This window comes from Stomoxys calcitrans, chromosome 2 (genome assembly GCF_963082655.1).
Source record: "Stomoxys calcitrans chromosome 2, idStoCalc2.1, whole genome shotgun sequence".
Taxonomy (NCBI): domain Eukaryota; kingdom Metazoa; phylum Arthropoda; class Insecta; order Diptera; family Muscidae; genus Stomoxys; species Stomoxys calcitrans.
Genome location: NC_081553.1, coordinates 194379150 through 194404825, shown reverse-complemented (window position 1 = coordinate 194404825; position 25676 = coordinate 194379150). Strand labels below are relative to the sequence as shown.

General features: G+C 37.6%; 2 protein-coding genes across 4 annotated transcripts in view; one reads left to right on the top strand and one right to left on the bottom strand.

The window, feature by feature from the left end:
* On the top strand, window positions 1–24456 carry LOC106088670 (uncharacterized). Of its 3 annotated transcripts, XM_059363412.1 has the most exons (6): window positions 12–566; window positions 15312–15532; window positions 15787–16122; window positions 19327–19527; window positions 19603–19716; window positions 24088–24456. In XM_059363412.1, exons 2-6 carry the CDS (start codon window positions 15401–15403, stop codon window positions 24205–24207), a joined length of 903 nt encoding a protein of 300 aa, XP_059219395.1. In that variant the 5' UTR covers window positions 12–566; window positions 15312–15400; the 3' UTR covers window positions 24208–24456. The 3 variants fall into 3 exon arrangements, with proteins under 3 accessions (XP_059219394.1, XP_059219393.1, XP_059219395.1); XM_059363411.1 differs by having other exon boundaries at window positions 1–395; window positions 19327–19716; XM_059363410.1 differs by having other exon boundaries at window positions 1–566; window positions 19327–19716.
* Window positions 24457–24589: 133 nt separating this feature from the next.
* LOC106088669 (uncharacterized) overlaps window positions 24590–25676 on the bottom strand; it is a 30942-nt gene continuing 29855 nt past the window's right edge. The window contains exons 9-10 of the mRNA XM_013254303.2: window positions 24943–25417; window positions 24590–24873 (exon numbers count right to left, since the gene is read on the bottom strand). Of these exons, the coding sequence (XP_013109757.2) occupies window positions 24734–24873; window positions 24943–25417 (615 nt within the window). The 3' untranslated portion in view covers window positions 24590–24733. The remainder of the gene's footprint in view (window positions 24874–24942; window positions 25418–25676) is intronic.

Here is a 25676-nt window from a genome sequence, read left to right as displayed (position 1 = left end):
GCTACGTGTGCGAACATAGGACGTATGCCGGTAATTCGCAGCTATTTTTAAAAATCCCATTCACCACGGCACTTGTGAGAAGACGGATGTACATACGTCTGAAGCAATTGTTGGACAGCAACAGCAGTAGCCGCAGCTAGCGCGGCAGCACCAAAGCGATTTTTGAGCATTTATTTTTCTTTCTTTTTTTCGAAGAAAGAGCCAAATTTAAGGAAAATTTGGTTCTGCACACCATTGCCGAAACACCAGCCGGTCAATATCGAAAGTATTTTCAAAACGAGCGGTAACGTTTGCTGTTTGATCTCGGAATATTTGAAACCAAAAAAAAAAAAAGAAAATTATTTCATTTGATCCAAGAGCCAAGTGGAGTGAAGTGTCCAGCAACAAAAAAAAAAGTGAGGAAAAAAGAATTTTTGGAAAAATCATAGCCAGACATTGAAAAATTTGGATTTCTCTATAATTGCTTGGAAGAACAAAAGGGAGAGAGAGAGAGTGATAAAGGGCATCAGACAACTACTAAAAGTGTTTTATAATTTTCCAAAAATTAATTACATTTTCTATTGCGAGTGAGTAGAGAATTTCAAAAATATTTCCTTAAAGAAAAACAGATACCCAATTGAATTGTAGAAAACTGCAAACGAAAAAAAAAACCAAAAAAGTGAATAATAAATGATTCCTAAAAAAATAAATGAAAAATAATTGGAAATTTGTGAAAAATTTGTTTCACTAAAGAAAAACTGAAAAAATTTCGAAATAAGGTGAAGTGCTGACATTTAATAAAAAATATTGAGGAACTTTTGTCAAATTCTTATAAAAATAAATTCTAATAAAAATAAAACTTTTGAAACATTTTTCACCCTTTTGTCTGACATAATGCGTAATGGTGACAACATCTTTTTATGTTCTCCTAATATGAGTTACTTAGTATAAGATTTAGTTGGTGATCAATGTTTATTTTTAATATGGACTTTTACCTTGGGACCTGCATTTTGAACACACCATAAGAAGAAAGTTGAGAAACTCCAAAAAAAACCAATTCTAAAATCATGAGATGAAGGAAGAAATCAAGAAAAATATAAATAGTATTGATAATGATTCATTTCCAATCATCTCATGCACTATGCATGAGAAAATTGGCGACATTGTCTTCAAAGTTGTCGTCAAACTATATCAACAAATTCTTTAACATGGATAAGTGACTATTCTAAAAATATGTGGACAATACATTTGGATTCATTTTGTAAAAATTTTAATACAAAAATATTATGCACGACATAATGGGTGACTTTGTCACCTATGACTTCATTAGCGACGAATGCTGTCATCAATTGAATAAATTTTATTTTTTAACAAGGAAAAAATGCCCATCAATTGAATATAATATCAATATTGATCCAAAATAGTGCATGAAACAATCAAAGATCATGTCCTCAACGATGTCACCAAAACAAAACTTCTAAATTGGATCATTTTACGAATAGGTCAACAATATTTTTATACCCACCATCATAGGATGGGGGTATACTAGTCTAGTCATTTCGTTTGCAACACCTCGAAATATTGATCTAAGACCCCATAAAGTATATATATTCTTGATCGTCACTATATTTTAGACAGATCTAATCATGTCCATCCGTTTGTCTGTCCGTCGTAAGCACGCTAATTTTTGAAATAGTAAAGCTGGCAGCTTGTAATTGCGCAAATACTTTTTATTAGTATAGGTAGGTTGGAATTGTAAATGAGCCATATCGTTCCATGTTTTAATATAGGAGATCACCGTAGCGCAGAGGTTAGCATGTCCGCCTATGACGCTGAACGCCTGGGTTCGAATCCTGCCGAGACCATCAGAAAAATTTTCGGCGGTGGTTTCCCCTCCTAACGGTGGTAACATTTGTGAGGTACTATGCCATGTAAAACTTCTCTCCAAAGAGGTGTCGCACTACGGCACGTCGTTCGGACTCGACTATAAGAAGGAGACCCCTTATCATTGAGCTTAAACTTGAATCGAACTGCACTCATTGATACTTGAAAAGTTTGCCCCTGTTCTTTAGCGGAATGTTCATGGGTAAAATTTGCAAACTTGGGTCTTGACTTCTTGAGCCACTAGAGGGCGTAATTCTTTTACGATTTGGCTGAAACTAGCATTATGTGTTTCATTATGACTTCCAATAACTGTGCTAAGTATGGTTCAAATCGGTCTATAACCTGATAAAGCTGCCATATAAACCGATCTTGGATCTTGACTTCTTGAGCCACTAGAGGGCGTTATTCTTATACGACTTGAATGAAATTATGCATGACGTGTTTCGTTATGACTTCCAATAACTGTGCCAAATATGGTTCAAATCGGTCCATAAACTGATATAGCTGTCATATAAACAGATTTGGAATCTTGACTTCTTGAGCCTCTAGAGGGTGTAATTGTTATCCGATTTGGCTGAAAATTTGCAAGACATGTTTCGCTTCGACTTCCAATAACTGTATGTATGGTTCAATTCGGTCCATAACCTGGTAAAGCTGTCATATAAACCGATCTTGGATCTTGACTTCTTGAGCCACTAGAGGGCGTTATTCTTATAAAACTTGGCTGAAATTATGCATGACGTGTTTCGTTGTGAATTCCTATAACTGTACCAAATATGGTTCACATCGTTCTATAACCTGATATGTTATAGAACGATGTAAACCGATCTGGAGACTTGACTTCTTCAGCCACTAGAGGGCGCAATTCTTATCCGATTTGGCTGCAAATATGAATGATGTGTGTTCCATATGTCTTACAATAACTGCACCAAATATGGTTCAAATCGTTCCCTAGGCTGATATAGCTGTCATATGAACCGATCTGGAATATTGACTTCTTGAGCCTCTAGAGGTGGAAATTCTTATCCAATTTGGCTGCAAATTTGCATGACATGTTTCGGTATGACTTTTAATAACTTTGCTAAGTATGGTTAAAATCGGTTCATAACCTGATATAGGTGCCATATAAATCGTTTCGGGATATCGCCTCTAGAGGGCGCAATTGTTATCCGATTTGACTGAAAATTTGCATGACATGTTTTGGTATAACTTCCAACATCTGTGCTAAGAATGGTTCAAATCAGTTCATAACCTTATATAGCTGTCATATAATCCGATTTAGGATCTTGACTTCTTGAACCACTAGAGGGCACAATTCTTATCCGATTTGGCTGAATTTTAGCATGAGGTGTTTTATTATGACTTTCAATAACTGTGCCAAACATAGTTTATATCGGTCCATAACCTGATATAGCTCCCATATAAACCGATCTGGGATACTGATTTCTTGAGCCTCAAGAGGTCTCAATTATTATCCGATTTGCCTGAAATTTTGTACAATGGCTTCACCCATGACCTTCAATATACATGACAAATATGGTCTGAATCGGTCTCTAGCCTCATACGGCTTGAGCCTCTAAAGGGCAAATTCCTATTCGATTTGGCTGAAATTTTACACAACGACTTCTTCTATAGTCTGTAACATTCAATTAAATTATGGTAATCGGGCTTTAACTTGATATAGCTCCAATAGCATTGCAATTGTTTTCTTTTATCCTTTGTTTGCCAAAAAAGAGATACCGGTAAACGAACTCGACAGATGCGATCCATGGTGGAGGGTATATAAGATTCGGCCCGGCCGAACTTAGCTCACTTTTACTTGTTTTATTTTCTTTACCGTATTGTATTTTATTTTTTATTTTGTTTTATTTTATATTATATTATTTTATTTTATTTTATTTTTAATTTTATTTTATTTTGATTTATTTTATTTTATTTTATTTTATTTTATTTTATTTTATTATATTTTATTTTATTATATTTTATTTTGTTTTATTTTATTTTATTTTATTTAATTTAATTTAATTTTATTTTATTTTATTTTATTTTATTTTATTTTATTTTATTTTATTTTGTTTTATTTTATTTTATTTTATTTTATTTTATTTTTGTGTTATCTTATTTTATATAATATTATTTTATTTTATTTTTAATTTTATTTTATTATATTTTATTTAATTTTATTTTATTTTGTTTTATTTTATTTTATTTTTTTTATTTTATTTTTGTGTTATCTTATTTTATTTTATATTATTTTGTTTTATTTTATTTTATTTTATTTTTCTTTATTTATTAATTTATTTTATTTTATTTTATTTTGTTTTATTTTATTTGTTTTATTTTATTTTATTTTATTTTATTTTCTTTTATTTTATTTTATTTTATTTTATTTTATTTTATTTTATTTTATTTAACTTTAATTTATTTTATTTTATTTTATTTCTTTTATTTTTATTTTATTTCATTTTATTTAAATTTATTTTTATTTCATTTTATTTTATTTTATTTAATTTAATTTTATTTTATTTTATTTTGTTTTATTTTATTTTATTTTATTTTATTTTATTTTATTTTATTTTATTTTATTTTATTTTATTTTATTTTATTTTATTTTATTTTATTTTATTCTTTTTTAATTTATTTCTTTTTATTTTATTTATTTTCATTTTATTTTATTTTATTTTATTTTATTTTATTTTATTTAAATTTATTTTTATTTCATTTTATTTTATTTTATATTATTTAATTTAATTTGATTTTATTTTATTTTATTTTATTTTATTTTATTTTATTTTATTTTATTTTATTTTATTTTATTTTATTTTATTTTATTTCATTTTATTTTATTTTATTTTATTTTATTTTTTTTTTAATTTTATATTATTTTACTATTTATTATCAATTTTGTTTTTGTTTTTATTTTTGTTTTTTTTTAGTTTATTTCTCTCATCTACATGGTTGACCCTGACCAACTTAACATTTCCTCAAATATCAATTATGTTGAAGACAACCTTCAATCATCACAGACTTTTGTCGTTTTTGGCATATTGTGATCACCTAATTGTTGTGCTCGTCATAAGTCGACACCTGTTCGGTGTTTAGGAACTTAGAATGACCATGGGATTCCATTTTTGTACGACTAGATTTCACATTTTTTTTTTTTTGTTTTTGACATGATAGTTTCACAAAAAATATGAACAGAAAGAACAAGTCATCAATCAATCACAAGAAATATCTTATTTCAAAAATTTGCAAAATTTCGCTAAGCTATAGTAGAGCTATACATTCGAAGGCAACACCCCCTTATAATGTAAAACTTAAACAGGTCAAATAAATGTATTTCTACAAAATTTTCCGTCACGGCGTAGCTTTTGCATATTTTGGATAAAAATAACATATACGCAATTTTGTCACCTTTTTCCTCCTCATGAAGAAACGTTCTGTTTTCAAAAGACTTTGTTTCACACAAAAAAAAATTAAAAAAAAAAGAAGAACATCAAGCTACACAAAATCTCATTAACACCAAATGAGGTGAATCGCAGCTCCCACCTTTAAATGTTTTCATCACGTTGTTTGAATAAAATAAAAAACAAAAATACCAACAAAAAAATCAAATTTGAATCATAAATGATTTACCCTCCCCACCCCTGCCAGAGAACATGACTAAATCCCTATAAAATTTCGCAATAAAAAAATTAATTTTCATAAACAAATTTCTCCGAATTAAGCAATAAACACTTTTTCTCGATATGCCACAGCCGGCATAAAAAAAATCTCTTATTGATGGGCATGGCAAAAAAAACAAAACACATTCCTTGGAATTCAATGGAAAGTGAATCTAGAAATTCCTCAGACACTATCGGCCATTGCAGCAGCGGCTATGGCTATGGCTATGGTCATACAGTCAAACATTTCTTGCTTTTTTGATCACAATTTCCGAATTTCATTTTCATCATCATCATCATCATCACAAACAAACATTGGCGTAGCCAGAGCTTGGTGGGCTGGCAGCAAGACAGGCGAATGCGGCAATGCGACATGAGAAATCCTCTGAAAATAGCCACTTTTATTTTTAGTGGAAAAATAAGCGGCGACATGTTGAGAAAATCAAAAACAGAAAAGAAAAGAGAAGAGAAGAAAAAACCAACTTGAAAACAGCAAGAGCGAATTTTGTCGGAAAAGTGCAATGCGAACATGCCGGACGGACATTGAAAGAAAGTATGGGGGAAATATCACCACATTAGACGGACAGACAGACAGATGGCAACATGCAGCTATTCTTAGATTTCACAGTTTTCGATACGATAATGACGAAAGAAATAAAAATTTCAAAATATTCGCTGTGTTGTTTCGTTTTCGGTAACGCATAATAAAAATTCGTATAAAATTGAATTATAAAGTGGAAGTTCCACCAAATGGTGTTGGTGGGGAAATCAATGAAAATTCAATACCTGGGAGGGAAATAAAACAAAATAAAAAAGATACTAAAATTGGTCGAATATTGGGAACTTACTATCATGGATTCTGCTAAAAATTTACACAAAATAAATTTAGTTGAAGGACTTCTGTCAAACCATCAAAAACTAAACCTTCTAGGGTTTAATAATCGAGACAGCAAGGATAATCGAGACAGGATAATCGAGACAGCAGTTTATATGGGAGCTATATCGGGTTTTAGACCAAGTCGGATCGTACTTGGCACAGTTGTTGAAAGTCTTAACAGAACACAGCATGCAAAATTTCAGCCAAATCGGACAAAAATTGGTGCTTGTAAGGGCTCAGGATATCGAATTGGGAAATGGGTTTATATGGGAGCTATGACAGGTTACGAACCGATTTAGACGGTACTCAGCATAGTTGTTGAAAATCATAAAAGAACACCATGTGCAACATTTTAGCCAAATCGGACACAAATTTCGGCTTGTAAGGGCTCAAGAAGTTAAATCGGTAGATCGATTTATATGGGAGCTATATCAGTTTATAGACCGATTTTAACCGTACTTGACACAGTTGTTGGAAGTCATAACAGAACACCGCATGCAAAATTTCAGCCAAATCGGACAAAAATTGTGGCTTGTAAGGGCTCAAGAAGTCAAATCGGGAGATCAGTTTATATGGAAGCTATATCCCAATCTGAACTGATATGGCCCATTTGCAATCCCTAATGACCTACACAAATAAGAAGAAACCTTGCAAAAATTCAAGCTACTAGCTTTACGCTTTCGACTCCCATCGTCATTTCTACAGCCGGAAGGACAGACGGACGAACATGGCTAAATCGACCCAGATTGTCAAGATGATCAAGAATATATATAATGTATGGAGTGGCAGATCAATATTTGTAGGTGTTACAAGCCGAATAAAAAGATTTGATTACCCCTCATTATATGGTGGTGAGTATGAAATTAAAAATTAGTCTTTGAAAAATCAAAACAAGTAAAAAGGCGATAAGTTCGCCCGGGCCGAACTTTGGATACCCACCACCTAGGGGATATATGTAGACCACCTTTCGTCATAATTCGGCAAAAACTGCTTAATTTTTACCCCTATAGCAGCTATATCGAAATAGAGTCCGATTTGAAGCAAAATCTAAACGGACATTTTGTAGAACAAAATATTGGTCTTTTTCGTAGCCACATCCAAATATAGACCGATCTGAACCATATACGACATGGATGTCGAAAAGCCTAACATTAGTCACTATGACAAATTTCAGCGAAATCGGCCAATAAATGCGCCTTTTATGGGCCTAGATCTTAAATCGGTCTACATGGCAGCTACATTCAAATCTGGACCGATCTGAGCTAAATTGAAGAAGGACGTTATAATGCAAATTGCAAATTTTGCCCATGAACATTCCGCTAAGGAACAGTGGCAAACTTCTCACATAGCAATGAGTGCTGTCCGATTCAAGTTTAAGCTCAATGATAAGGGGCCTCCTTTTTATAACCGAGTCCGAATGGCGTGCCGCAGTGCGACACCTCTTTGGAAAGAAGTTTTACATGGCATAGTACCTCACAAATGTTGCCAGCATTAGGAGGGGAAAATTTTTTCTAATGGTCTCGCCACGATTCATAGGCGGACATGCTTACCTCTGAGCTACGGTGAAATCCAGGATGTTGTAAGGCCTAACACAACTCACTGTCCCAAATTTGGGCGAAATCGGACAACAAATGCGCCTTTAATGGAAAAAATCGAGAGATCGGTCTATATGACAGCTATATCGAAAACTGAATCGATCTGGTCCAAATTAAAGAAGAATGTTGAAAGTCCTAAGCTAACTCACTGTCCCAATTTTGGGCGATATTGGACAATAAATGCGCCTTTTGGGCCCCAAACCATAAATCGAGAGATCGGTCTATATGATAGCTATATCCAAATCTGGACCTATCTGAGATGTCAAAGGGCCTAACACAACTCAATTTCCCAAATTTTGTCAAAATCAGACAATAAATGCGTCTATTATAGGCCCAAGACCTTAAATCGAGAGATCGGCCTATATGGCAGCTATATCCAAATCTTCACCGATCTGTGCCAAATTGCAGAAAGATGTCGAAGTGCCTAACACAACCCACTGTCCCCAATTTCGCGGAAATCGGACACTAAATGCGCCTTTTATGGGCTCGAAACCCTAAATCGAGAGATTGGTCTATATGGCAGCTATATCCAAATCTGGACCCATCTGGGCCAAATTGAAGAGGAATGTCGAAGAGCTTAACACAACGCACTGTCTCAAATTTCAGCAAAATCGGATAATAAATGTGGATTTTAACGGCTTCAGACCCTTAATAGGGCGGATCGGTCTATATGGGGGCTATACCAAGATATAGTCCGATACAGCCCATCTTCGAATGGGAACAAAAAAAAAAAGAATCTATGCAAAGTTTTTGCTCAATATCTCCATTTTTAAAGACTGTAGAGTCATTTCATCGGACAGACAGACGGACATGGCTAGATCGTCTGAGATTTTTACGGCGATCAAGAATATATATACTTTATAGGGTCGATGTGTTACAAATAGAATGACGAAATTAATACACCTCTATCCTATAGTGTAGGGTATAAAAATGGTCCGGATTCGGACCATAATTAAATTTTATGTTGGAGACATCTAATTCGAATAATAATTGCGCCCTCTAGGGGCTTAAGAAGTAAAATAGGTAGAGCGGTTTATATGGGAGCTGTATCAGGCTATAGACCGATTCAGACCATATTTGGCACTTATGTTGAAGGTCATGGGAGAAGCCGTTGTATAAAATGTCAGCCAAATCGGATAATAATTGCGCCCCTAGAGGCTCATGAAATCAAGACCCCAGATCGGTTTATATGACAGGTTATGAACCGATTTGAACCATACGTGGCACAGTAGTAAGAAGTCATAACAACACACGTCAAGCTAAATTTTAGTCAAATCGATTAATAATTGCGCACTCTAGAGGCTCAAGAAGTCCAGATTCCAGATCGTTTTATATGACAGCTATATCAGGCTATGTATCGATTTCAACCATATTAAGCACAGTTTTTGGAAACCATAACAAAACATTTCATGCTAAATTTCAGTCAAATCGGATAATAATTGCGCCCTCTAGAGGGTCAAGAAGTCAAGACTCAGATCGGCTTATATGGCAGCTATATCAGGTTATGGACCGATTTGAACCATGCTTAGCACAGTAGTTGAAAATCATAACAAAACGTCTCTGGCAAAATTTTAGCCAAATCGGATAAAAATAGCGCCCTCTAGTGGCTCAAGAACTCAGAATCTAAGATCGGTTTATATGACAGCTATATCAAAACATGGGCCGATATGGCCCATTTACTATCCCAATCGAGCAGCACTTATAAGACGTATTTGTGCAAAATTTCAAGCGGCTAGCTTTACTCCTTGGAAAGTTAGCATGCTTTCGACAGACAGACGGACGGACATGGCTAGATCGACTTAAAATGTCATGACAATTAGACTCACGTTTCCAGGTGTCACAAACAGAATGACTAAATTAGTATACCCCCATCCCATGGTGGAGGGTATGAACAAAATTTCTCAAATATTTACAAATTCCAAATATTTCATTTGTTTATAATTAAACGCTAACAAAAAAAAATTGTTGTTTTTTGGAAACTTTTCAAAAATTGAGGTTAACAAAACTGTTCTCACAGTGGCATCGGCTATATGAAGCAAAAAGAAAACACGTACCGAAAATAAACAAAAACAAAGTCTAAAAACAAAAATGACATGGCGTAGTGTAAAACGTGTAAATAATTTGAGCTTTCAGCATGACAGCGAACAACAATTGAGCGTAAATTGTGGCATTATGCAGGAAGATAGCAAGCGAATAAAGATGTTATATTATATTCATAGATATTTTTATATGTAAATAAAGGCACAGTGGGGGAATCAGTATAAATAAAAAATAACTTCAAGCGAATAGTTAGATTTGTCGAAAACTTTTCAATTTTTATTGAGGTTTTAATATTTTTCTATTGCACAACTTTGTTAAACAATTCCACCCACTGTGTTGTGTATATGAAAGGAGGAAATAATATTTAGGGGATTAGACTACATCTCTAAAATCTCATCCATGTATAAATTAACAAAATTAAGTGTCATTTTCAAATGTCCATAAATAATATGGACAATTAATTATATAAATACATTATGTTATCGTAAACAATATATTCATCGCCATTGTATGGCGACATATTCATTAATAAAAAGTCGATTTTTCGTTACACAACACGGCGTCTCCCCACCACTGTATATTTATTCCTTGCAATTGACAAATTTTGACGCTCATGTTGTGTAGGCGTTGTGTACATACCAGTATATTTCCTCTTCTTGGCCAATAGAACAGTAAAAGTTCAATAAGTTCGGCTGGGTTGAATCTTAGCCACCACTTATCATGCATGGCATTTGTCAATTTCTTCGGATGAACTTTATTTATGAGCATACAATACAATATACATTCCCCTAAGGAGCAGGATGCAGTCCAAGTAAAGATTTAGCTTAACGATAAGGGACTTCATATTTTATGTCCATTCCGAACGGCAAGCCGCCTAGCGACACCTCTTGGTAAATAAGTTTTTACATGGCTCAAATTTCGAGAAGGATATAAGCACAGCTAACAAATTTTTTCTGATGTACATGCAGGTATTTTAACCGCAACGATACTTAACTTCGTTATGACTTGAAATGCCTTTGAAATAAGGCTTTCGAAATAAGCTTTATAGTCGACGCAAATATGGTGTGTGTCGATCTGCCTCTCTTACTGATGATCTAGGAAAGTCAAGTCATTCCCCTGGTGCGACTAGCCATAGGCAGACAGAACAAATAAAAGCGTGCTAAGTTCGGCCTGGCCGAATCTTGCGTACCCACCACCATGGATCCAAATTTTAGCCAAATCGGATGAAAATGGAGGCTTCTAGGGGCTCAAGAAGGTAATTCGGGGTATCGGTTTATATAGGAGCTATATCTTTTTATAGACCGACTCGGATCATACATAGCACGGACGCTGGAAGTCAGAACTCGTGTATTTTTTTTCCAAATTTCAGCCAAATCGGAGGAAAATATAGGCTTCTAGGAGCTCAAGAAGTTAAATGGAGGCTATATCAGTTTATATATCTATTCGGATTATACATGGCATTGATGTTGGAAGACATAATGCAAGTCTTTGCTCCGAATTTCATTCAAATCGGATAAAAATTTAGGCTTCTATGAGCTCAAGAAGTCAAATCCGGGAATCGGTTTATGTGGAGGCTATATCCAAATCTGCACCGATATAGCTCATTTGAAATCTCCAACTACCTGCATTAATAGTAAGTATTTGTGCAAAATTTCAAGTGGCTGGCTCAACCTGTTCGACCGCTATCGTGGATTCGACAGACGGACGGAGGGACATGGCGACTCAGAACGTCGAGACGGTCAAAAATATATACACTTCATAGACGAATAATTCAAGGTGGTTCAAACGGAATGACTAGATTAGTATTCCCCCATCATGTAGTGGTGGGTACAAAAATATCAGCAGAAATGTTCAGAATGGTGTATTATAGACCATATCTAGTGTAGAAGAACACCTGGTTATGTAGAAAGTTGCCGCAAAATCTAATAAACAGCGGAGGAGCAGTAACAACTAAATAGGCCCAACATTACAGAGACTCCTACAACATTGAATGACATGTCGACGTCTTTGATAGTGCAGAATATGATGAGGGCACCGGGTGCAGTCGATGATGGGTTAGGTAAGGTTGAATGGGTGTTCCACCAATGGTAAGTTAACTGGAAGGCCAGTTTGGCCCATTGAGGTACCCTAGAAAGAAGGAGAAGAGAAAGAAGATGTAAGACCTCGGACCCCATCCAAAGGTTATATAAGAATAAAAGAAACAGAATGAGTGGAGAACCAGAGCGGGGGGTGAAAACTCCTATCCCTCCCGCTAGCACCTATGTACCTACGCCGAATCTTATTGCAGCCTCCGTCTTAACTGTGCCGTTCCCATCACAAATCTCATGAGACAACCCAGAGGTACGGTCGTCAGATCACCCAGATCGCAGAAATACCGCCTCCCCAGAAAGGAGAGCCTATATCCCTGCAGATCCGAACATGAACACTGCAAGTGCTCGACAGTTTTCTACTCATCCTCAGCAAGACAACTGCTGCAGAAGTCATTGTGCCGTATTCCCATGCACGGCCTATGGCACAGTGTCCGTTTATAATTCCTGTCAGCTGAGTCCCGTCACGCTACCGATTCCGCTCTGGCCATCTCATCTACTATTTTCAGCAGCTCGACAAATGGAACGCAGGCATGACCAGTGACAGGTTCGCCCGGAGCCGACGAACCCCTTCTGACGCATTCGTCCGCCCTTTCCTTCCCTGGAATCCGTTCATGTCCGGAAATCCACATCAGCGTCACACCGTGGACGCGGAACCTATCCAGGAACTGCGAACAATGTGCCGTACTCGAACCCGAGGCCTTGAGCACTATACCGCCAAACTGTCCTCATCAATGCTGAGTTTTGAGGGCAGTTTATCTCTTACCTTACTTAGGAGGCCACCGTAGAGCAGAGCTAAGCATGTCTACGTATGACTCTGAACGTGAGGGTTCGAATCCTGACGAGAACATCAAAAAATTTTCACCGTTGGTTTTCCCCTCCTAATGCTGGCGACATTTGTTTGGTACTGTATCATTTGATATGGCAGCCATGTAAAAACTTCTCCACAAAGAGGTGTCGCACTGCGACACTCCGTTCGGATATAAAAAGGAGGCTCCTTATCATTGAGCTTAAACTTAAATCGAACAGCACTCGTTGATGTGTGAAATGTTAGGATAGATTTAAGTGGCAATCTGCCATCAGATTCACTTAGACGTTTTGATCCATTATGATACCACAGGAACAGAAGAAGGAAGATGCCTTCTAGTTCCTACCATTGGACCATCCAGATCGCTTTAAAAAGCCCAAAAACTTGCGAATGTTCACATTTGCTAAATCAGACAGGTTCTCAAAGAAATGAGAACCTAAAGTGGAACTCCTTCTGATATGTGAAAAGTTTGACCCTGCTCCTTAATGGAATGTTCATGCGCAAATTTGCATGCATCCCTTACCAGAATTTTTACTTGCGCCTACCCTCGTCCGGTAGAGTGAGAGTCATACCAATGTTGTGTGTGTCGGAGTAGACCCCCACTCCAGTCCCTCACCCCATCTTGTAGCCATCATTGAAAATTGAGTTCTCATCCCACTCAAACACAGCATTCGCCCTCCATCCAATGAATTTTCTAATCCCAATCGGTAACGCTGCCAGATAGTTGGAGATCCTCCACAGTCTACCTTCCTGGATGTAACTGTAGCCACTCTGTCCTCCTTCAACAGGCCGATCTCTCTCAGCCTAAGCGCGACATGTTGGCGCAGTTCCCAATGGACTGCATATCCAGCATCGTTTCTAGACCTGCCTGCGATGCGGAGCTCAGTGCTACGGTGACTCTAACACAGTCCAACCTCTCCACCATCTCGAACTCCTTGTACGAAGTCCTCTTATCCATACCAGTGTCTTATTGGTACTGGGGGGTTACTCCCCACTTCCCACCGAACATCCTACTGCAGGAATAAAAAGCGCACTATGCCTTATGGCTTCTTTCCTGCCTGCGATGCGGATCTCATTGCTCCGGTGACTCTAGCACAATCCAATCTCTGCACCATCTCGAACTCCCTCGTACGAAGTCCTCTTATCCATACCAGTGCCTTATTGGTACTGGGGGGTTACTCCCCACTTTCCACCGAACATCCTACTGCAGGAGTAAAAAGCGCACTATGCCTTACGGCTTCTTACCTCCGTGTTCCTCTTCCAGTACAGCTACGAATCGAGGATTATGCCAAGATACTTCGCCTACTTTAACAGCTGCAGGGTGATTCCGTCCTAGGACGGGAGTCTAAACTCCGGTATCTTACATCTGAGAGTGAAGAGCACCTGCTCCATTTTCCTTGGATTGGTTCCTCACCCATTTCTGGTAGTCCAACGCAACCTCACACACAACCTTCCTAGTGACATTTCCATGATCTAGGTAATAGTGAACGGAAACTTGCCTCGGACCAGCCAGTATCTTCGTACCATCTCCGCCAAAATCCAACAGGATTTCATTCATCATGAGATTCCACAGATTCGGCGAGAACAACCCGCCCCCTGAGGCTTTCCTCTTGTCACCCGCCAGTCAATAACAACACCGGTAAGAAAAAAGAAGATTAAAACAGTAGAATTGAGACTACCAGCGAAAACTGTCGAAAGGAAGAAAAGCGAAACCGAAGGAAGCTGAAGTAGTTGCCCGCTTCGTCCAGAGGACAAAACCTGATGCAATTCTCCTCGTGATGCGCAGGGGTGGAAGTTAGGTGCTATTCTGCGAGACCCTAAAGGACACCATTAAGGCAAAGAATCGGGACCTGGTTTGCCTCTCCACTGCCTAAGAGACCACTCAAGCTGTGAACAAGGCAACGGCTACCACAGGTGAAGAAGTGGCCATTTGAAAAGAGTTTTCAAACCCTTTCGAAGAAGGGAACCTAAAAGACCCTAACAGTACATTGTCAAGGACTCAAATGCTTTTCTAAGAATTGCAAGCAATTTTCAGCCAAATATGAACAAAAATTACCCAAAAAAAAGGACAAATATGAATATCTCGTAAAGTATCTCAACTTCCCCCACATGTTACTCTTGGAATGCCAAAGTATATACACAAATCCACTTTGGTTTTCATTTCGCTGCCCTATACATATTTCCCCATGTGTGGGTTTCGTTTAAGCATATTATAAATAATTATCAAAAATATTGTTTATTGGACACCTTTAATGTTAATTTTTAAAAATAAACAACAACTGCACATATGACCTCTCTCTCTCTCTTCTTGCTGACCCCCTCATATTGTCCATATTTCGGGTTGTTTTCAAATTACGTTTCAATATTTATTTTCAGAAACGATCGCATCAAGAGCGTCATTCACATCGCCCCCACCCTAAACTGAAGGTATTCTAGAGAGGCCATCAACACACAAATACAACAAAATGTCGGATGCTAACGGTGAGACAACATCGGTGACACAGAACAACCAGCAACAGAATGGCAAGGAACGTTGCTCATCCACAGAGGAAAAGGAAATTCCACGTGAACCAGCGCTAACATGCAAAGATATAAATGTAAGTTGCTGCAACCCCCCTGCCCACAAGGGGTTAATAAACTGTTTACCCCAAAATTGTTTTAATTTCAACAGTTAAATGCGAAACATACACGTACTGCACTTGTTTTTAATAAAATTATTGTGTCTTAAATTTGTCTTTATTTTTGTTTTTGTTTTCGCATATCAACTTTTCTTTTTCCGTCTTATTTTTTTGTTTGCTTTGTCCACCTTTTTCATGATGTCAATGATCCCCATTCCCATATTTCCTTGCAGATAAAGACTGAATTGGAGTGCCTTGTCAAATTGTTGGATGGCAAAATTTCCAAAGATGAAGAGGTGGCCATTGAAGAATTGCATCAGTATTTGATCGAAGATGAAGGTTCCTGGGCCTTAGGTGACAATTTCTTGGTGTTTGTACAAAGAGTGTTGAGGGAACAGACATTCTCGCCCGACACCCGGATACATATGATCCGTACTTTGGCTTTTGCAGCTTTAAAAGATGATGTCATCATAATTCTGCATCAGGATCGTCGCGATCATACTCTCATGAATTTTGGATTTGACATTGAGAAGCACACACCGGAGGAGCAGCAGGCCTGGGCTTTGTTTGTAAGTTTTAGAGAGAAGATAAAAAAATGACGTAAACAAAACAAATAATTTAAAATAAAATAAAATAAAATAAAATAAAATAAAATAAAATAAAATAAAATAAAATAAAATAAAATAAAATAAAATAAAATAAAATAAAATGAAATAGAAACAATTTAAAATAAAATAAAATAAAATAAAATAAAATAAAATACAATAAAATAAAATAAAATAAAATAAAATAAAATAAAATAAAATAAAATAAAATATAATAAAATAAAATAAAATAAAATAAAATAAAATAAAATAAAATAAAATAAAATAAAATCAAATAAAATAAAATAAAATAAAATAAAATAAAATAAAATAAAATAAAATACAATACAATAAAATAAAATAAAATAAATCAAAACAAAATAAAATAAAAAATAATATAAAATAAAATATTAAAAAAAAAACCTAAAAAAAATAAATTAAATTAAATTAAATACAGTAAGGAAAGGCAAAAGGCGGGCGGAGCCTATATAATACCCTACACATATCCTACAATTATAAATTCGGCCAATAGATATATCTATATGAGAGCTATATTTAAATCTGAATATTAAGACCACCATATTTGACCTATTACGGCTGCTGAATGTGGTGGGATTTGAACCCGTCTGCTACGCAGACGATGTTATAATACTTCTAAGGGGTAAGGATCCGAACGAGCTATGCAGAAGGGCCAAACGAATCTTGCATATGACCTATGACTAGGCTACACCCAGAGGTCTCAATGTTAACCCAGAGAAGACTGAAATATGCCTGTTCGCGAGGAAGACGAAGGTGGGCCAATTTAACACACCGCGTTTCCTCAATAAGACGATTTCGATATTTGACAAGGTAAAAAACTTAGGTGTGATCTTGGACAGGAATCTGAATTGGAAGTGTTACATTCAGGGAGCGTACTGAGAAGGCTCAAAGTTGTTGGCCACTATGTAGACGGGCCGTAGGTTCGAAATGGGGCCTGAATCTGAGGACAGTCCACTAGATCTACAGGAGCGCGATTAGACCAATACTTACTTACGCCTCAGTAGTTTGGGGGACTGCAATGGAGAAAAAGTGCAACATAAGGACCATACTACAGGTTCAGAGAACATGTTGTCTTGGCATAGGCGGAGCGATGAGGACCATGCCCACTAGGGCACTGGAGACCATACTAGATATCCGATCCATAGACATACAGATTAAGTGTGAGGCAGCCACTGCGGTTATGAGACTTAAGGCGATGGGAGAATGGATTGAGGATGGGAGCTGCACATACCATCGCGGTATAATCGAGGCGACGATGGGAAACCTGGAAGGAAGGGAAGAGTTTCCGATCGGATACCTGAGATGAACCTTGAAGTCGAGTGCGAGGGACTGCTGCCATCGGCACAGTCTTGGATTGACGGAACCCTAGTATTGTCATCTGGAAGGTCATGTTACACGGTTGGATCAAAGCTAGAGGACAGAGTGGGCCTGGGGGTTTACATTAAGAACCCAGAGACTGAGATCTGTTTTAGACTGCCTGACCATTATACGGTACTGCAGGCTGGCTGAGATGCGGGCGATCATGGAATGCGTTTAGTGGTGTGGTGCTAACGCGAGGACGTCGAGTGTGAACAGCTTTACGGATAGTAAAATTGGCATAAGGGCAATAACAACCCTGCCGGTAAGGTCACGAACAGTCTTGCAATGTAAGAAAGAGATTAACGCCTTCTCTGAGGATGACAAAATACGCATCGTTTGGGTGCCGGGCCATAACGGAGTAAGGAGAAATGAAAGGGCAGACGATTTGGCGGTGAAGGCCAGAGGATTGCCGTCAATAAACTTGGTTAACCCGAAGGGAGTGGGCGGCGATTGCGCATACAACATTGTGGAACAGCAAACCGGTCGGTAGGACGGTGAAAATCCTAAGGGGATATCCGAAGGCGAGGCTATTACTGAAAGGAAGCAAGAAGGAGGTAAGTATAGCTATTGGTATCATAACGGGACACATAGGACTACGAGCTCACTTATGTAAAATCGGTGCGGCAAGTGATATCATGTGTAATACATGCGGGGAAAATGATGAGACGTTAGAGTATTTCCTTTGTCATTGCCCCTAACAGATACCGGCACTTAGGTGGAGGCACAAAACAAGATATGAACCAACTTAGGGGAGTAGTATTGAAAACAATTAAGGATTTTGTAAGTATCAGGGAATTCCTAACTTAAAATTTGCTTTTTAGAGATTACTTTATAGTTTTTAGAGCGCAAAACAAGCCGATTAGGTGAAGGTCCATAGTGGCATGGGGCGGATTAATATATGCACCCTCTTCTCAACCTAACCTAAAATCAGTAACAAAACAATCCGTGGCAAATTTTGTGCAGATCTGTTGAAAATTGTAGGTACTACGGTCATTTAAGTGCAAATCGGGCGATACATATATATGGGAGCTATATCCAAATCTTAACTGATTTTTAACAAAACTAATAGTGTTTGTCCTTGGGCTAAAAAAGTGGTTTCTGCAAAATTTCCACAGATGCCACACCACTGGTAGACGCGTTTCGTTTATTGGTCAGATAATCAATTTCAACAACATCTTGGCTTATATCCGTCCTTCTGACTGGCCTACCATTCACATTTCAACGCTTGATCTAATGTAGGTAAGATCATTACGCAACAATTATGTGTCAAACAAACGGATATGATCCACGATGGTGTTAAAAATGATTATGTTACCAATAATCGAAACGCGTCCACCAGTGGTGTGGTACCTGTATCCTTATTCACTGAAAAAATCTGGCAATTTCTTCTCTTCAAAACTCATTTAATAATCTCCTCTATGTGTGTAACATTCGATTGGCGATTCAGCTCGACTAAAATACGCAAATATATGAATTGATTCAGATGACCCGGCTGTAAAAAGCCAAGACGAATATAAAACAAATAAAAAACATAAAAATAAAACTAAAATAAATAAAAATAAAAATAAAACAAATAAAAATAAAGTGAATACAAACAAAATAAATTAACGTATAATAATCTCATATAAATTGAAATTAAATTTACAAAAAACATTTAATTTGGTTTGGCCAAGCTTTGAATGCCCAACACAGCTTTTGTTGTAGGCCATATAAAAATTGGCCGGGCAGAAATGTACACCTATATAATTGCTTTATTGCTTTCGTTAACATGTATCTCTTCCCCTCCTTTAGATGTGCAATCTCTTTGAACATGTCAGTCCCTCTGAATGGCTTTTATACATATCCGAATGGGAATACAGTGGTCAAACTCTCTCAAATATCCGCGTCACCACCAAAGTTGCTGTACATTGTATACTCTCCAATTGTCCCATGTTAAAGAATATCGGCACCATGATGCTCTACAATGTGGCCATTAAAGAAGTTAAGACTGTGGTAAGTTTGAAGTTGCAGCTCCTTTTTATAGGAAACTTCCTTTTAAATGGAAATCTCGTTTATTTTGGTAAACAGGTCTTTGATGATGTTGCTGTTGAATTAACCATGGCAATTTTACAATTCTTCCAAAGCAGTCCCAATGAAGACCAAATTTTCCGTGCTTGCAAAGCTTTGGCTAGATTTTTAGAGGTGAGTTTAAACAGAATAAGCTAAGGTTATCATATCACAAACATGAATGTAAAAAACATAAACTGCCATTCGGTAGAAGATTCCTGGACCTTGGTCTGGTGTAGTAAAAATATTTGCTCAGTAAGGGATTTAAAGGATTTAAGGATACATTGATAGGGACCCATTAACTCATTGACTGTAGATCTCAATGCCTTACAAAATATCCTCGACAATGTGTTAAATCGTTCAGCTGACAACTTATCGACTTCTTTCCAAAGAGGTCACGCACTGCGGCACGCCGTTCGAAGTAGAGTAGTGAAAAGTAGAGTAGAGTAGAGTAGAGTAGAGTAGAGTAGAGTAGAGTAGAGTAGAGTAGAGTAGAGTAGAGTAGAGTAGAGTAGAGTAGAGTAGAGTAGAGTAGAGTAGAGTAGAGTAGCGTAGAGTAGAGTAGAGTAGAGTAGAGTAGAGTAGAGTAGAGTAGAGTAGAGTAGAGTAGAGTAGAGTAGAGTAGAGTAGAGTAGAGTAGAGTAGAGTAGAGTAGAGTAGAGTAGAGTAGAGTAGAGTAGAGTAGAGTAGAGTAGAGTAGAGTAGAGTAGAGTAGAGTAGAGTAGAGTAGAGTAGAGTAGAGTAGAGTAGAGTAGAGTAGAGTAGAGTAGAGTAGAGTAGAGTAGAGTAGAGTAGAGTAGAGTAGAGTAGAGTAGAGTAGAGTAGAGTAGAGTAGAGTAGAGTAGAGTAGAGTAGAGTAGAGTAGAGTAGAGTAGAGTAGAGTAGAGTAGAGTAGAGTAGAGTAGAGTAGAGTAGAGTAGAGTAGAGTAGAGTAGAGTAGAGTAGAGTAGAGTAGAGTAGAGTAGAGTAGAGTAGAGTAGAGTAGAGTAGAGTAGAGTAGAGTAGAGTAGAGTAGAGTAGAGTAGAGTAGAGTAGAGTAGAGTAGAGTAGAGTAGAGTAGAGTAGAGTAGAGTAGAGTCTAGTAGAGTAGAGTAGAGTCGAGTAGAGTAGAGTAGAGTAGAGTAGAGTAGAGTAGAGTAGAGTAGAGTAGAGTAGAGTAGAGTAGAGTACAAGGCGAGTTATTGGCGTCATAAAATAACCAATGGCCAACATCAGCGTAGGGGCGGCTGGAGGCGACGTCGGATCTGGAAACAATCGGCTTGCAATATCGAGGGATACATGCGCGATTCCACATAATCTATGCGATTGAGGCGTTGGGCAAATAACCTGCACCCGGAAAAATTACTCTGAGAAACAAAGCAATAGTGAAAATGGACTTCCTTAACGTTGACGACCAAAGCAAACGAAACAAGTAAAGAGACGTTAAGTTCGGCCGGGCTGAACTTTGGATACCCACCACCTCGGGTATAGATGTAAACCACCTTTCGTCATAATCCGGTGAAAATTCATAACATATGCCCCCATCTCAGCTTTATCGAAATATGGTCCGATTTGGAGCAAACTCGACACGGATATTGAGAGGTCTGCTAAGTACAAATCACTGTTCAATTTTGCAGATCAAAATATTGGTCTTTTTGGTAGCCATATACAAATTTAGGTATCGCGAGAAAAGGAGAGAGAAGAAACTTCTATTCCGCCAAAAGAAAAAGGAAATGGAAATACGTAAGTGTGCACGAATTGAGAGGTACAGGAGTCGGAATGAAGTCCGGAGATTCTACCAAAGAATTAAACATCAAACCGATGGCTTTGGTGCAGGTACATCCACCTGCAGAGACAAAGAAGGAAATCTGATAACTGATACAGATAACATGATGAGGATATGGAAAGAACATTTTACCCAACTGCTAGTGTCCGACGATGATGGTATAGAATGAGGTCCAAGTAATGAGGTCCGACTAAAGAACAACAAGGCAGCAGGAGCCGACGGGTTACCTGCTGAACTATTTAAGACCGGAGGCGACACATGCTACTCGCCTATGCCTATACCCGATGATTGGCATCTCAGCATACTATGTCCCGTACACAAGAAAGGAGACAAGACGGAATATGCCAACTACAGAGGAATAAGTCTCCTCCCCATCTCATACAAGATACTCTCGAGCGTACTGTGTGGAAGATAAAAGCCTAAAGTCAATGAGATAATTGGGCTCTATCAATGCGACTTTAGACCTGGTAAATCCACCCTAGACCAGATATTCACACTGCGCCAAATCCTGAAAAAGACCCGAGAAGAACAAATCAATACCTACCATTCTTTGTTGACTACAAAGCCCCCTTCGATATTCCTTTACGTTCAAAGGTATTTCAAGCTATGTCTGAGTTTGGTATCGCTGGAAAATTAATGAGTCTCTGCAGGATGACACTTGCTGATACGCGTTCCTCAGTAAGAAAAGGAAAGAATCTCTCGGAACCATTTAATACCAAACGAGGTTTCAGACAAGGAGACAGCCTATTGTGTGATCTCTTTAATACCCTGCTGGAGAAGATTATACAAGATGCAGATGTGAAAAGATCTGAGAACACATGCTACTCGCCTATGCCGACGACATCGACATCATAGGTCGGTCACCGGAAATAGTAACTGCAGCCTTTGAAAGAATCGAAAGAGTCCAACTCCCAAAAAGCCTTGCACAACCCAGCAGATAAAAAAAAATGGAGAAAGTTGGGAACCACAACTTTGAGACAGTCAGTAACATTATCTACCTCGGCACCGCCGTACTCGAAATGAATGACACCAGTTTTGAGATTAAGCGAAGAATAATACTGGCAAACAGATGCTACTTTTAACTAAGTCAGCAGTTTAGAAAGAAGGCCACCTCTCGACGGACGAAGATTACACTATACAAGACACTGATACTACCCGTGCTGTTCTTGATTCCGAAGCATGGGTACTTGTGAAAGCAGATGAGGCAGTACTTGGAGTATTTGAGAGAAAAATTCTTCGTAAGATATAAGAACCAGTTTGGGTTAATGGAGCCACGAGCTGTATGACGACGAAAGCATAGTTACACGCATCAAAATACAACGGCTGCATTGGCTAGGTCATGTTGTCAGAATGGATGAAGAAGCTCCAGCAAAGAAGTCTTTTGAAGGCAAACACAGTGGTACATGTAAACCGGGAAGACCAAAAGCCCGATGGAAAGATCAAGTTGTGGAAGACATCTCGAAACTTGGTGTCAGAGATTTCAGAATGAGCACAGAAGATCGAGGCGCTTGGAACGCTATTCTACGTTCGGCTAGTGGAACAAATATTCTGTCATATCTAATTAAAGTAAAGAAAGTATATCCAAATATAGACCGATCTGAACCATATACGGTGCGGACATCGAAAAGCCTAACATAAGTCACTGTGCCATATTTCAGCGAAATCGGATTATAAATGTGCCTAATATAGGGTCAAGACCTTAAATCGAGAGATCGGTCTATATGGCAGCTATATCCAAATCTGAACCGATCTGAGCCAAATTAAAGAGGCATGTCGAAGGGCCTTAAACAACTCACTGTCCGAAATTTCGAAATCGGACAATAAATGGGCTTTTTATGGGACCAAAACCTCAAATCGAGAGATCGGTCTATATGGCAGCTATATCCAAATCTGAACCGTTCTGGGCCAAATTGAAGAAGGATATCGAGTGGCGTAACACAACTCACTGTCCCAAATTTCGGTGACATCGGACAACAAATGCGCCTTTTATGGGAACACAACTTCAAATTGAGAGATCGGTCTATATGGCAGCTATATCCGAAGCTGTACCGATCTGAGCCAAATTGAAGAAGGATGTCGAGTGGCTTAACACAACTCACTGTCCCAAATTTCAGCAAATTCGAATAACAAATGTGGGTTTTATGAGCCTAAGACCCTAAATCGGTGGATCGGTCTATATGGGGGCTATATCAAGATATAGTCCGATATAGCCCATCTTCGAACTTAACCTGTTTGTGGATGCAAAAAGAAACTGTGCAAAGTTTCAGCTCAATATCTCTATTTTTAAAGACTGTAGCGTTATTTCAACAGACAGACGGACTGACATGGCTAGTATGTCTTAGATTTTTACGCTGATCAAGAATATATATACTTTTTAGGGTAGGAAATGGATGTTTCGATGTGTTGCAAACGGAAAGACAAAATTAATATACCCCCATCTTTCGGTGGTGGGTATAGAAAGAGCAACCGACGAAGGCCTCTGCTGGGAATCAAACCCATGATCCTGTCACCAATAATTCAATAATGCCACCAACTAGGCTAGTAGGAAGCAGCTTTATTACGTTCACATCTATAGCATCTTTTCATTTGGCAATTGGCGTAAAAGACATAAAACATGCCCACCCACATATGCTCCCACATTTGTTTACTAATATTTTCGTTTTCTCTGAAACCATTATTATTTAATAAATGGATTATTAATTTTCTATTTTTCTTTTTTTTTGTGGTTTTTGTCTTTCAAGGTTTCCCCTGATGTTGCTGCCATCATTCAAATGATTGGACCACATCCAAAGCAATTTTCGGGTAAAAGTGAACGTGTCGATGACCTCATCAAAACCATCAGCCGCAAGGTGCCTGCCTAAAAGAGAGCCGAAGGCTGGTCACAGACCCTAATAGTTCTCTAAAACAAAAGAGAGAAAAAAAGAGGAAACGACTATTCATGCAATCACCCACACATACTCTCACACATTAACCAAAGAGTTTAAGGAAACCCGCTAATGAATGCACAAAAGATCAAAAACAAAATATGGTTTATATAATTTTTTTCTATTCATAAGTTTTATGATTTATTATTACTCTATCTTATTTGGAATAAAGAATTTTTTTATAAAAAAAAAACTAAATATATTTGAAAATTATGTTAGAGTAATTATTTTTATATTAGAATTACCTTTAAGAAGGTTTTTTTTAACAAGAAGGCCTTAAAAAGGATTAACTGAAACCTTTTCATAGTCCTGCAGATAAACAAATGCAATAAATGAAGCCGATACGGTTTATAAAGCTTTGCAAGACTTAAACATATTTTTGACTGTCAAAAAAGTTCGTAAACTATGGATTTGAAATTTAATCTCAAAGAAACTTCTCTCTCTCTCTTGTCATAGCACATTTCTACATGCTCGTATCCCCACAACACATGGGAAAGAAAAGAAAGTTCGATTTATTGGCTCTCAACTGCAGCCAATTCTTTTGATTCGAGACAAACATCTCCGAAGGCAGTTGGGTTTCCTGGGGCGCAGCATCTTCTTCAGCTGAAAGGGACATCAAAAGAAAATTTGTTTCGATTTTCTTCTTCTATAGTCTTTGAAAAAACCACTCACCCGTTTTCTTTTCAAATGTCGGCGATTGTGATATGGCTATTATGTCCTCTGGTTTCCTTAGCAATATCTTGCCCACACCTTTGCACATGCGCAACACCTCATGATTGCTTAGCTTATCCAAATGCATTTGCTCCAGCAGAGAACAGCTGAGTATCCATTCACGCACATCATCGAAGTCATTGAGCAGCCGTACCGCTCCATTGACACTAAAACGTATATGCTTTTGATAGATATGATCCAGCCAAGCCTCGCATATGATTTTCATAATCAATTTTAGAATGACCACATCCTTGGTGGCCTTTATGCAGGGCAAGAGAATCTGATCGAGTACATGACCCACATACTCACTGGATTTCTCATTGTCATAGGAGTTACGCTGCCAATAAGAGCCGGAGGGAAAGCACAAAGTGAAATTGGCCAAACTGAGAAGGCGACAAACATCGGAGAGAACTTGAACACACTCATCGGTGGTTTTCTGAAAAAGAAAGAGGCAGATAAGAACAATTTAAAGTGCGTTAAATTCGTTCGAGACGAATCGTAGGTACCCCTCACCATAGAAAGCATTCGACAGGTTCTTTGAATGAATTTTCCAAAATTTAAAGGGAGATATCTCGTAGGTACCCCTCACCATAGATAGCATTCGACAGGTTCTTTGAATGACTTTTCCAAAATTTAAAGGGAGATATCTCTACAGGTGCGAATGTATTGTTCTTGTGATGTCTACTAAAAGTTTA

Bases quoted from the DNA above. Each gene is read 5' to 3' on its own strand.
- LOC106088670 (XM_059363411.1), top strand. From the start codon at position 15,401: ATGTCGGATGCTAACGGTGAGACAACATCGGTGACACAGAACAACCAG. The intron at 16,123-19,326 runs GTAAGTTTTAGA...CCCCTCCTTTAG, and splicing joins AGCAGGCCTGGGCTTTGTTT to ATGTGCAATCTCTTTGAACA. The intron at 19,717-24,087 runs GTGAGTTTAAAC...TTGTCTTTCAAG, and splicing joins CTTTGGCTAGATTTTTAGAG to GTTTCCCCTGATGTTGCTGC.